At 38.9% G+C, this 14,046-nt stretch overlaps 1 protein-coding gene across 1 annotated transcript in view; it reads left to right on the plus strand.

Moving 5' to 3' along the window:
* Window positions 1-14,046, plus strand: part of pcdh1a (protocadherin 1a) — a 76,468-nt gene that overhangs the window by 45,182 nt on the left and 17,240 nt on the right. Inside the window, exon 4 of the mRNA XM_079860617.1 lies at window positions 5,858-6,077. Coding sequence (XP_079716743.1) covers window positions 5,858-6,077 — 220 coding nt within the window. The remainder of the gene's footprint in view (window positions 1-5,857; window positions 6,078-14,046) is intronic.

Consider the following 14,046-nt stretch of genomic DNA (forward strand, 5'->3'; position numbering starts at 1 on the left):
CTGGGAGTAGAGAAAGGTTAAAATGTAGATGGTGTGAAGAAAGTAAAGGTGAGATGGGAGAGTGTTATAAGGAGTGAAGATTGGAGTGTTTGTTTCATATCTCGTCTCACTGATAGACAGGAGGCCAAAGAGTTTGAAAGGTTATGGGTTCACAGCAAGGTCAAAAATGACAGCCATTGTGATCTCATTCCAGCCATTGCAAAGTTGGTCTAGACCATTGCTTTTAAAACATTGCAAATCCCTCACACAGACTCTTTCATCCCAGGGACACACTATATAAAAGGTAGACTAATTCATTTAAGAACATTTTAATTAAGACGTTGCTACATTATATAATGTATACTTTTTTTAGCTGTCAGTTTTTGCCTTTAGACATAAATATCCTTTAAAAATGATTTTCTTTCTAGGTTTTGTCTTCAAAAACATTTCAAGTCCAATAATATCTTGCAATGTTTTGTTTTTTCAACAGTATTTGTATATTAAAGTATTTTAATCATCATGTTGTCATTAGCATTTATGCAAAAGAAAAAAATGAACACCAGGAAAATTCACTAAGTATATATTGTGTCTGGTTTTAGCGCCATTTAATTGCCCGTGCTGTCTTGTTTTAGTGGTCAATTCACTTAAGAATTATGTAAATCATAAAGGCGTCATTCTCTTTATAATGTGATCATCATTTGATTAACAACTGCTGCCATGATCAATAGAAAATGTGCACAAACGTCTCTTTGTCATAAAATTATGTTTCCAACCTGCCTTTCTGCTGGTGGTAATAGTGCAGTTCAAATAGAAAGGCTAGAAATAACAAGTTAATTAATGTACTATTTAAGCACATTCACCCGAAAGTTCTTCAAAATGAACATGGAAGTTTATTTTTTTTATTTTTTTTATTATGCAAACAAATGCAAATTAGAACAAATGATAAAGAATACAATAAATGCTTGTCATCTCCAAGACAGAGTGAGACGATAAATATCATGTAGCCTATCATATTTAAAATGTTTAAATAGACATATTAAGTAGCAAGTAGAAATGTGTATGATTCAGTATCTTAGTTGATATTACTCTTGACCAAGAGCTGGTTTCTGAGAGACGCGCAGAGATGGCAAAGCAATGCAATTTGATTTGTGATCATGCTATGCTTGTTTCATTCATTCGTGTATCATATCATACAAGGTTTAAATCATTTAAATAGACATACTGTATGAAATAGTAGAAAATGTGTAAGATTAGTATTTTAAGTATTTTATATTATATTACTCTTGCCAAGCTTGGCAACACACCTGTTTGATTTGCGCTCATTACATACATGAGTTTATACTCATTCACTTCACACACTCATTGCATAGCGTAGTGATTATAGAGGTTTTTGTATAATATTGTGTTATCTCCTGTCTCACCTCCTAATCACTCCAAACATGAGGAGTGATTTTATCTGCTGAAATTTTGTTTCTATTATTTGGTAGAATAGTGGTCCCTGGTTTAAAACTTTTGCCCTAGATCACTAAAGTAAAGTACAGTACTGCTGTTTTTATTTGACTTTTTGCAGTTTTCTTTTTGGCATTTTTTTCAGGCATTAAAACCAACTATTTGTATAGACTTTTCAATGACGTGTCTGGAAAGGTCTGTTGAGCTGTCTGTTGTGATATATTATGTGGTAGCTATTGAAGGTTGTTTTCTCAGCTGCTGTCCTATGGTTAATTTAGAGATCTTTCCTGCCCTTGTGCACCCACACTGAGTAGGAGATGTAGTGTGAACCTCTGTGCTCTCGCTTGGTTAAAGTCGGTGGGTGAACTCTTGCCGCCATGCGTTAGTCAAAGGGGATCTGAGCGAGCGTTCAGGCTGCAGGGCTGCAGGCGTGTGCGAGGATCAATGAGCCGCTGCTTCAGAAGGCATGTAGAGCAGAGGAAAAATGAGCTGCGCAAACAAACATGACAATGAAGGAGTGCACCTCGGAAGAGATGCAGCCAGCATAAAATCACAGAGAGCGGGGGGGTGTTAGGCACATAAGGATCCGTTCTTATTTTCCATCCGACTCTCACCTCCTTGGCTCTTTCCTCTTCCATCTTTTAGAGTTGTGTTTCTTTCTTTTCTTTTTTTTTAGGTGCAATAGCTTGGAGGCAAGAAGTGTGACACGAGGGTCTTCAAAGAGTCCAGACTTATCAAAGAGACACAGGGAGGGAGAAATGTGGAGTTGGGGAGGGGGCACTCTGGAAATGTGTTGGAGAATACAACAGAATGGAGGGGGTAGTTGTGAAAAAGAGGAAAAAAGTCAAGACATGAACCAAGAAAAAGAAAAGAGCAGGTGATTGAAATGAGAGAAGGCAGGAGAAAGCTATTGTCATACTTGTTTAGCATTCACTTGTGGCTAATTGCACCAGCAAAGCTCGGTAGATACAAACCCCTCTGTGCATTAGAGACATGAGAGCTTCTCCCTCGATAGATCTCCCTCCCTGCCTAGAAAGCCGCACTCCTAAAGCAGAATGTTTAAAACTGGTACAGGGTTTGAAGCTGCAACTGCACTGACACAGTAAAAGCCTGCATTGGCCGTACGCAGAGTACAGGGGATCGAGCTGCCACTTCTAATGACAAATCTCATAGTTCACGCCATTTGGTATGACAGCATGCAGGAGTAATAGGCTGAATGAATCACTGGTAGGAAAAGCTCAGCCTCGCCGCCCTGCCTGCAGCTTAAACCACCCTGTGTATCGGCTATACATTTGTGGAGTATTTCACCTCAAACCACACCTGATGAAAAGACAGAAATCAGGTGGCACTCCATTATCCGCTCAGAGGCACAACAGCCAAGCCCCACAAACGCCATTTTTTCCCTTTGTCTCTGTTCATGGGAATTCATTTTGATGTCATATCTGTGCGGGGATTATATTCTATATTCAGTTTTGCATGTTTTTATTATTCCATTTCCCCCATGTCCACGTTCTGTTTATTTTTTATTCAAATTCCTTCAGGGCCTCGTTTTCTTTCTTTTCTACTTTGTCGAGTCATTTTTGCGAAAGGTAATTGAACCTTTCTTTGGTTTCAAGTCCAGTTTAACAGCCAGTCCCAGTAACCGTTTTAACAATTCTCAATTTCTGTCCTGGAGACAGCAGATTAGCACTCACCCCCTCCAGTTACAGTCTCCAGTCCAAGACCCTCTCCAATCCTATGCTCCCTGCTTAATTCTTGCCTCTTTCTCCAAAGCAAGACTGTATGCCTGGTCCAAACTTCTCTCTCTAATTCAAAACCCTTTCCAATCCAAGACTCCCTGCCTAGTTATAGGCTGTCTCTCCAAAGCAAGACTCTCTGCCTGGTCCAAGTCCCTCTCTCCAATCCAGGACCATCTTCAATCCAAGACTCTCCGTCCTATCCAAAATTCTCTGCCCAGTCCAAGGCACTCACTCTCCAATCCAAGACGACTCTGCCCACTCCAGGTCCCTCTACAATCTTAAGACTCTCTCTCCAGCTCTTCTCCCAATCCATTCTATTATGAGACCCTCTCTCTCCACAGTACCAAACTCCACTTATCCAATTCACAGTCATCAGAATCCATGCAGGTCGATTCTAATCAGGGATCACTTTACTCCAGGCATCAGTGCAAAACTCGAGCCAGCTAGATTGGAGACTGGCCTTCTTGCATTGAGAGCCAATGCTCTGTTCCTTTATCTTGGTCCTGCTTTGCTGAGACCCCTACTACAACAACCTCCCTCCCAGATCTGCAGTGCTCCCCCTGGAGGGAGAGAGACTGGACTTGGTGCTAAGACTATATCCCATCTGCAGAACTGCAGAGCTGCAGCTTCCAGCGCTAAGGGGGGATAAAACTGCTGACTCGCGAGCAATGCCTGTAGGAGCAGTTTAAGCAAGAATCCATATTTAAATAACTAAATGCCTCTCTTAGGTTTAAATAGCAACGTGTCTGAAGTACAATTCCAGTCACCGAGAATGGCATTATTCCAGGATGGTACCTGGGATGGCAATGATATTAGCAATTAAAATATCATAACCATTATAATGTGCTTTCCCTAATAAAACCGCACTTGAGGATTTTTCTTTTCAAAGTCCCTTACTGTAGATCAAACACTACAATTTGCATACTACATGTGGCCTTGTAATCACTACATCCCTTTACAGTGATCAAGCAGTTCCATTTGCATTTTCTACAAAGCACGATAAGCACATTTTACAAAAGATAAAACAGTGACTAAAACGTGTGCCACCCAAAGAATGGTGTGCATGCAGTCCCTTGCACATCAAAGACTACAAATTAATAAGAAAATTAAAAAAGGAAATACATTAAAAAGTTTCTGCCCCAAGACAAAAAGACCCATGGTTCTCCTTTGTATCTCTTTCTCTCTTCCACACACGCACACACTCGTTGAATGAAAGCTTTGACAACAGAGGGACTCATGCTGCGAGTCCATGTCTGAGTTTGCTAAGGAAGTCGAAGTAATTACTGTGCAGTGAGAATTTTCGTCTACGCACTTCAGTGCCTCACTAACCGTAAATACCAGGGCACAAGGGAGCACACGAACAACAGGCCTACAACTCACATGAGCGTGAGAGAGTAAAGAGTGAGCACAAAATACAAATGTTCAGTGGAAGTGTATGTATGATGAAATGAGAGGACGTGTATACTGACCAAGATGTTGCATCACAGTACAAGTAATTGTATATCATGGTAACAGTATATCACAATATAGTTAATGTTGCTGGAAATCCAACCCCTAAATGTATACACTGTATGTATTATAATATATATTACAACATTAATACGTTACATACAACATTAATGTGAGTTTGTGTGTGCTGTATATATATATATATATATATATATACATACAGTATATATCTATATATATATATACACATACAGTTACACCTGATGCATGCAGCTCAATGCAACACATCCAAACAGAATTGCTCCCATTATAATTAACAAAGCTGTCTATACCTTAAGTGAACATCAGTGACACTGTTTGGAGAGTATGCTGTCGTTTTCTTCTTGGTGTTGGATTTTTAGAATTGTGCTGCGGATATACTGCGCAACCCTGTCATGAATGTAAATGAGCAATACCTTGCATGACTTGCTATGCAAATGTACAGATTAACAATATTTGTATGTGCAATGCACTTCTAAACAATTTGGACATTAGTTTTCGGGAGAAGTCAAGAAAATAATGTGCATACAAATTGATGAATGAGCTTATAAATAAACATGCTGAATTAGAAGGGGGAAAAGAAAGCCTCACAACTTTGGGATGTGAAGTACGTAGCCTTAATAATGGCCTCTCTATATGTTTTAAATGGCCGTGTTAATGGGCTTTTTATATGAACTGAAATTGCTCTCTTAATGGCCCTAATTCCTACTCTAAAATGGTTCTGTTTGCCAGTCTGAGTGTGTGTGTTTGTACGTGTGTGCAGCCTGGCACTATCGATCCCTCCCTGCAGTTGTTGAGCTTTGAGCTCACACGGAATTGGGAATGGAGGCTTTTCTGCAAGATTCTGTGATTTCCACTGTTTTATGAGCTCTGCGCTTCTGTATTTCAGCACGAGTGTTTGCCCTCATTGGCCTTGTGAAAAACAATGTGGTCACCTAAGCAGTGATATCAAAGGAGAATTATAATGCTTTCACCCTCTGCCAAGAGATACTAATAATAAGTGATTCCCTCTTTACCATTTCCCCTCAATTTGAACAAAACGTTTCCTCATTAGCCGCCCCTCTGGAAATTACATATTGAAAATGCCCCGTCTGCTGAAGTGTGATATTACAAATTTAGTGGTCAATTAGCCTAGTTTTGGGGCCTAAAGTTATAATTAGATTGTTGTGTGACTGAAGGCCCCTCTTTCCTCTCGATTGCAGCTCCCGCATCGCAGAGTGACGTTCTCCACTGCCAATCCCGTGCAAGATCAGCACGACTCCTCTCAGCAAAGTTACTATGACAGTGGCTTGGAGGAGTCCGAGACCCCCAGCAGCAAGAGCTCTTCAGGACCCCGTATCGGCCCCCTCGCCCTACCTGAGGACCACTATGAACGGACCACCCCTGATGGCAGCATCGGAGAGATGGAACACCCAGAAACTGGTAGGAGCTTTAGACTTCTGTTACATCTCATTTAGCAGGGTAGCACTGGATCCAGTGCAAAGTCCGAGTGTTTTTTTTTTTTTTTCGTCAACACTGCTTTGTTTTGGCCACATCTAGATCTATGAGTTTGGGGTCAGAAGCAGACTCAGCAGGGTCTGTGTCTTGCCCATCAGCAAGCCTTCAATCACAACCGCAAATCATTCTTAATGACCCTCTCACACAAGTGTGCTAATTAAAAACTCAGACTAATGGAGCTTTTGGTCTCCAAATAAATCTGCACTTTGACGTCTGCCCAGACAACAGTGTGCTGATTGTAAACAGCTTCTTTGCTGAAGCCAAACTGCTCTCGCAGCAGCTGCTGGGGTCATAAAACAATAAGACGGAAAGCGAAACCAAAAAAAGAAAACGCAAGGACTAAGCAGGATAGTCTAACGTCAATACTGCTCAGCCATTACTAAATTCCGCAGGAGACGTACTAGACATGCTTTCTGTAATTCATTTATATTGTCGTTCTCATAACCAGAAACATCCTCTCAGCAGCTGCCATTTTAAATGTTGCCCTCGCAAATTCGTCCCTGGTCAATTTAATCTTCATTACAACAGCAATGCTTCCATAATAGCACTTTTTCGCACCTATCTCCTTCAGAGTATTTCTCTATTTGGGCTGTTGTGCTGAATTAACATGCTGATATTCCTCTGGATGCCTCTGTGAGCTTGCGTTAACATTTTAGCTGTGAAATGTACTTCAGTCTTCTCACGGTAGTGTTTTAACATGCTCTGTGAAACACAACGTCCTGTTGATTTCACAATGGGAACCTACTCCACGTGTAGGGGGAGTCTGCCAGACCCACAGACATGCATCGGATTCTAGGGGAACCGTTTAGGAAGTGAAATGTCAGCACCGCATGTGACTGGCTCTGTGTTCTGCAGAGAAAATCCTACGGCAAATGAACACATGACCTTCTGTTTGTACATTGCCTTGTGGGTCTCACCTATGTCTGATGTGTTATGCATGATTTTGCATGATGGTGTTTGGCCAATATCTCTGGGAATATGTGAATAAAGGGCCTTTGAAAGGCATATTCCACCCCAAACAATATCAGAATCAGATACAAAATATAAAAAAAATATTATTTGATTATTCCCTCACCCTCATGTTGTTCAAAACCTGTATTCTGGTATTTTTAAAAATGAGATTCCCTTTCGAATGGCATCTCGTTCCCCTCTCAGGGAACCGGGTTACATGCGTAACCTGAGACTTTTTTATAGGGCTATCAACATCTGAAAAGAACTAAAAGTACCATAAAACTTTTGCACAATCAGTCTTCTGAAGCCATTCAATAGGTTTGTATGATGAACAAAAATTTAAGTCATTATTCACTGATAATCTTTATATACACCGTGGGTCTCAAATCAAATATGAAGCATTATCAGTCAGGGATGCAAACTCATTAGAGATGCAAAAGGTGACAAAGACGTGACCAAAAGGTGAGCTTTAAAATGTGGAGTTAAAATCAAGTTTAGAATGAGGATATACTGAAAAAAATCACCAAAGATGGTTTTGTTGTTGTTGTTGTTGTTGTTGTTGTTGTTGTTGTTTAAACAATCTAAATTTTTCAGGCCACTTTTCTAATGGAACCCATAGAATATGATTATTCAACAACAATAATAATGATAAATATTAATATTGTTATTTTTATATAATTATTATTACAAATTTTAATAAATAAATAAATAAATAAATAAATAAATAAATATATAATATATATATATATATATATATATATATATATATATATATATATATATATATATATATAAAAATGAAAGAAAAAAATAATATATATATAATTATTATTATTATTACCATAATAATTAAGGATCCACTGACATTTCGGCCAGGGGAAATTATCGGCCAAAATGGTATTTCATTTTTTCATATTGATATTTAATATAATCTTTTTATATATTTTCACTAATAATTAATAATACTATTGTACTGTAAAATAAAAGTATTTAATAATAATAATTATTATTATTATTATAATAATAAAGTGACCCAAACTCACAGCACAAGTGGAGATGAAGCGTAAAATAACAATTTTGACTTAAATTGACTTTGGTCTTTGAAACTTTTGTCTACCAACGCTTTTTGTGTGTATTCTGTGGGAGAACAACAAAAAAAGCATAAGGGTGAGGAAGAAAATCACAAAATGTTTATGTTTTTGAGTTTTTTAAACTCCTTTAAAGACTAACGTGGCACAAACTTGCGTTGTGTTTTGGGGTAGTGTCACGAGAGTGAGAAGGACTGAGGATTGTTGGCATCTTTGATTTGATCCAGTTTGATCTGAGAGTGAGCGAGTCTGACAGCACCGGCGGGTGGCCACGTACACTGATCAGGCAGGGAGGGGAACTGTTAACCAGAGGTAGACCTAATTAAAATGTGATTCTCACCTCAGGGAGATTACGGAGGAGAAAATGATTTTAAAAAGGCTGTTGTTCCCGCTCCCCCCACCCCTCGAGCCATCTACCGTACGGTGCTGCTTCCTGCCCCCTATTTATTTTTGCGGTGGGATTTGAGTGACAGGGTGACAAGCAGGGCTGGTGGAGGGTTTTGTTCGCTGCCGTTGGGCTGATTGACAGGTGGGGGGTTGGGGTGAGGGGGGTGGAGTGCTCGGTGTGTCACTCCGTTTAAGCTAGATGAAAAGCAATATGTGAACTTCACACACACACCGTTCCTGTGCGTCTGTGGCCCACAACAGAAATGACACTGCGGATCCCCGAAGCAGTTTGGCCTTTGGTTATAAAAAGTCTCCTTTTTTTATGTTGCTGATGTTGGCCCCTTCATGCAGGAAACTATGGTGTTTTATGATTTGCTCTGACCTTTGTTACCGCCTCTGTAGATTCTCAATTCTCAATGACAGTCCTGGAACATGCATTGTTCTCTTGCCTATTTTAGATATACAGTGAACACCTGCAGCCTGTGACCGATTCAGTGAACGACTGCAACTCTAAACATATCGTTTCTCCAGCCCTGGACAACGTGTCGAATATCGTCCATCTCTCAGGCTGAGCAAACGGCAGATGTAATATTTCACATGCCCTTCACGGGATATTTGACACAACAACCATTGTTAGCTGCTATCAATACAGAGCCCAAATACATGATACCTCTAATCCATCCATAAGACCGCAAACTGACGTACCAAGAGCTCCGCTAATGTTTCAGCCTGTCACTACACCTCTCATCTGTCAATCGACTAATGATTGATCGGTGTCATCTTGACAGTATTACGCAGCACATAGGAGAGCCTAGTGATTTATAATATGCATATACAGTGCATTGCTTTCAACACAACAGCTACAAACTGTCGATCACACAGTTTGACGTTATTGGTCGACAGAATTATTATTATTATGTTTTCCAGGAGTGGGGTGACCAGTATATTATGTAATGTATACTGAATTATAATAATATAATAGTAGTATTTTTAAAATATTGTCATTAATATAATACTTTAAATATTTGAACTGTCACATAGCAAATGGGAAATTTTTACTACAAAATAAAGTAAATTTTGCACTGTCCAGCAACAAAGCAGTGTTATACAGATTATTTATATATTATTTATGAAATAATTATAGTTTTTGTAAATATTTTGAATTAGATTTTATTTTTATATTTTCTGTTTTCAATTTTCATTTTAAGTTGTTGTTTTAGTTGTACGTTTTTTGTTACATTTTAGTTTTTAGTTTTAGTTATTTTAGTTAATATAAATGAAAATGGAATTAACACAAGCTGTCGCTAAATCACCGATAATCAGCCAATCAGAAGCAATAATCAGATTTTACGAGTAATTTCGCATTATATCCTCCGTATAATCACTAGTTGATATGATCTGAATCAAAATATAGAATAGAGAATATATTATTATTAAAAATAAAATTATACATGCTGTTAATAAAAGAAATGCTGGGTTGTTTCAACCCATGTTTGGATCAAATATGAACAAAGCCAACCATTGGGTTTAAAAATGTATTTTAAAAATTTAAACCAATGGTTGGGTTTATCCATATTTGACCCAAACATGGGTTAAAACAACCCAGTATTTTTTAGAGTAACTTATTTAAGCTGCAACATTCCTTTAATGCAGTATTAAAAAAAATACCTATTATTTAAACGGATAGTTCCTTGATGCTGATTGGATGCCATTGCCAAAGTCATTGAAAATTACTTTACAAACATACACATGTGACCGCATTACATCAGTATTACTGCGCCACTGCGCTTGTGTTTCTTGGCAGCCATTCCGCTTATTCTCGCACCTAACAACGTCCCTTAGCTGTTCTAAATTCACTGTAAACCACGGCTTCACAGGGTTTATAGCTTTAATAAACAACAGAGATAATTTATGCGGTTTGCATTTTGCTTTATTTTCCATTTTCCAAGCAATGCCGATTTTGAATGTTTCCACAACTTTATGAAAGCTTGTGGCAGGGATGTATCTAACACATCTCCAATTTCTTCAGTATGTTGTAATGAGCGACAATACGGTGCTGGAATTTGTTATTTTTACTGCTGTATGTTGGTTGTGTTTCTTATCAGTTGTGGAAAGTGACAGCAGCATTTTCTCTACAGCATACACCTCTCACACTTGCACTCTAATATGTTGCTTTTCAGCGAATCGCTACATCCATTCTAGTGACATCACAAGAGAAAATGCGAACAAATGTCAACCCAGTCCTGATATAAAAAGTTGTATAGAACTCACAGTTAGAAAACTGGACCATGAAGTCAGTTATTGTTCAATTGCTGATCCTTGCACTTATCCACTGACCTGCAAAATCCCAGGAACGACAGTGGCAGATCAGATCAAATATGTGGCGAGGTGATTGGACCACTTTAAAACAGTACAAGATTAAATTGTTTGTGCATAACCATATTTATATTCACGAGACAAGCCGACGCCATTTTGTGACATCACAACCTGCACTTCTGTGAATTCTAACAGTGCTAATCAACATGCTAACATGCTAATCAAGTCTTATTTTGTGCTAGAGAAAACACACTTCTCTCTAACATCAATGTAATGCAAGAATTTACACTTTTGACAGTTCTCATTATGCAGTTTGCAGCAGAGTTATATCGTTCCATCAGTAAATATCAAATTTGAGCTCAGGCAGTTGTCAGACATATTCTTATTCTTAAGAAGTCAACAAAACCCGCCGTCTCTTCTGTGCGAACACCAGTCAGTTGCAGAGGTTTACACTGGATGCTGGAAGAGGAAGTCTTTGAAGTGTGTTTCCATGGCACCCGCGCAATTCCCCTTTGATCCTGGATCAGATTGAAGTGTATGATGTAATTTGGTGGTATATGGTGGGGGAGAGAAGGGGCGATGGTCTTAAATTCTGGGATTCAGTGATTTAGTGGAAGGAAAATGTTTTCTGTTTTGTTCTCTCTTTCTCCCCCTCCCCCTCCCCCTCCCTTTTTCTGTCTGTCTACCTGTCTCGCTGAGTCTGTGTATCTTTTTCTGTCTCTCTATCTCTCTCTGTCTTCCCCTTGTTGGATCTCGTTTTTGTCTCTCTTCTCTTTCAATCTGGCTCTCTCTTTTGCTCAAGGCTTTTCTCCTTAGAGAAAAGGCTCAGACGGGCTTCCTGAGATCTGTGATACACAATTTGATTTTCATGTAACATGATCTTTTACTATTGATTTCTATAGTTCTCATTTTGGCGTTAACATTAGCTCTGGTTTTTAGGTTGCACTTGCTTTTTGTTCTGGACTATGTTTAACTGATCTTCCTTATATTAAAGTACTGTGGTGCAAATCCACAAAAAAAAAAAAAAAAAAAAAACTTTTGTGCACACTATTTAAGTGCAAAAACCTGCATTAAAGGGTTCGTTCACCCCAAAATTAAAATTATCCCATCATTTACTCACCCTCAAGCCATCCTTGGTGTATATGACTTTCTTCTTTCAGCCAAACACATCATAATTTTGGGTGAACTATCTCTTTAACCACCCGCTATCCAGTTTAACTAGGCTAAACTAGCACGGCACTGTATTTAAATAAAGAATACTTTACTTTAAATACTTTTTTTCTATGTAAACACAACTCATTGCTATTTAAATGAGGCTTAAAATAAATTAGCTTACACTTTATTTTAAGGTGTCCTTGTTACAGTGTAATTATACATTCAAGTACTGAATAATATTAATTAACAATGTGTACTTATGGTTAGGTTTTTAGGATTTTGTTTAGGGTTAGTTAGTGGCATATAATTATGCATAATATACTGTTGTATCTATTATAGTAAGTATATGTAAAATGTGTAACAAGGACACTGTAAAAAAGTGTTACCATACATTATGCATTATTTACAAAACTACTTGCCTGGCCCAATTAACGTCATGCTATTACAGCCCATGGAAGACTGATGTCTTTAGCGTTCTTTTCAACGCTCATGTCTTCCATGGCGGAAACACCTAGTGCTGTGACCAGGATGTTAGTGAGTATTTGGGGGGTAACGGAGGCCAGCTAGTAAGTGTTGTGCGAGTAAACCTCACTTCCCTGGCCTCAAGAGGCACACTAGAGACTGACGCTAGAGCCTGCGGTCCTTGTTAGCGCTCCTGCCTCCCAAACCAGAAACAGCGCTTCAAATCCTGCTCGGAGCGGACGGTGCAAGTAGAACCGGAGGGGTTAAAGTGGTGCCGTGACCCGGATGGGAGTGAGGTTTAGGGAAGTGAGTGTAACGGAGGCCAGCTAGTAAGAGCTGTGTGAGTAAACCTCACTCCCTTGGCCTCAAGAGGCACACTAGCAACTGAGGTTAGAGACTGCTGTCTTTAGGGTTCTTTTTAGCGTGCATGCCTCCCATGCCGGAAACACCGGTTCGAATCCCGCTCGTTGTGGACGGTGCAAGTAGAACCAGAGGAGTTACAGAAGGCAGATGGTAAGGGCAATATTATTTAAAAGAGATGTTTGCATACATTTGCAATTGATCACAGCAACTGTTTTTAACATTTTAAAGAGTCACTTGAGGTGAAGTACACTGAGAAATATTTGGTGCAAATTTTTTTTAATTTTTTTTTTTTTTGCTGTGCCCTGCTTAAGAGCCTGGCTAAAGACTTCCCATTAACCAACTCTGTAGAAAAGCATTGATTTTGTTAAATGAACATTTGCCCAAGCAGCCATACATATTTATGTAGCGATGAGTAATTTGCATTGCTGTATCACCATATGTAGGCAGATGAATGATACAGTGCTGTATAATAATTAGATTAATGTTAATTACAAATCATTTAAGACTCCACAGTTAATAAACAGGAAAAAGTCGTCGCTTCCCTTGGACTGAATGATTGTCAGCCTTTTTAGTTGTATTGAATGCAATCTTTCAATAAATCTGTCATCATCGTGGACATTATAAGAATTGATGAGCATCATTAGTTAAAGTGCTGGCTAATGCTTATTAGTATCATATTAGCATTATGATGAAAAATGAACATGAAATCAAAAGTCTACAGAATCCGACGGGACACTTTTTCCTTGCAGATCTCATCAGTGGATGTTTTCAGCTGTTAGTGTGTTCGTATGTGGCCCCATCTGCTTGAGTTACAGTAAATTCATTACAAATGAACTCGCCTGTATACAAACCACAGTGGCGACAACACAATTTCAGTGTACTATAACAGCTTGTGCTTTACTCTAGATGCTATTCTGTATTATTAGTACGGCAACATGGAGGCCACCCAAAATACTGATTTCTGGACTAATGTGTACAGGCGCACCCAGTTCTGAAAGGCTTGATTTTGATTTTTCGAGACTGGCAGCGCTAGCGGTGAGGACGTCTTCCATAACAGGTTCAGAGTTTTAATCTTCTCTCTTAATTGGACTCGTTTGATTGGACGAGCCAGGTGTACAGAACTCATTTATGTAGGCAATCTGAGTGACAGCCAGCGAACAATGACATGCTCG

This window comes from Squalius cephalus, assembly GCF_949319135.1.
Source record: "Squalius cephalus genome assembly, chromosome: 24".
In the NCBI taxonomy this organism is placed as follows: Eukaryota; Metazoa; Chordata; class Actinopteri; order Cypriniformes; family Leuciscidae; genus Squalius; species Squalius cephalus.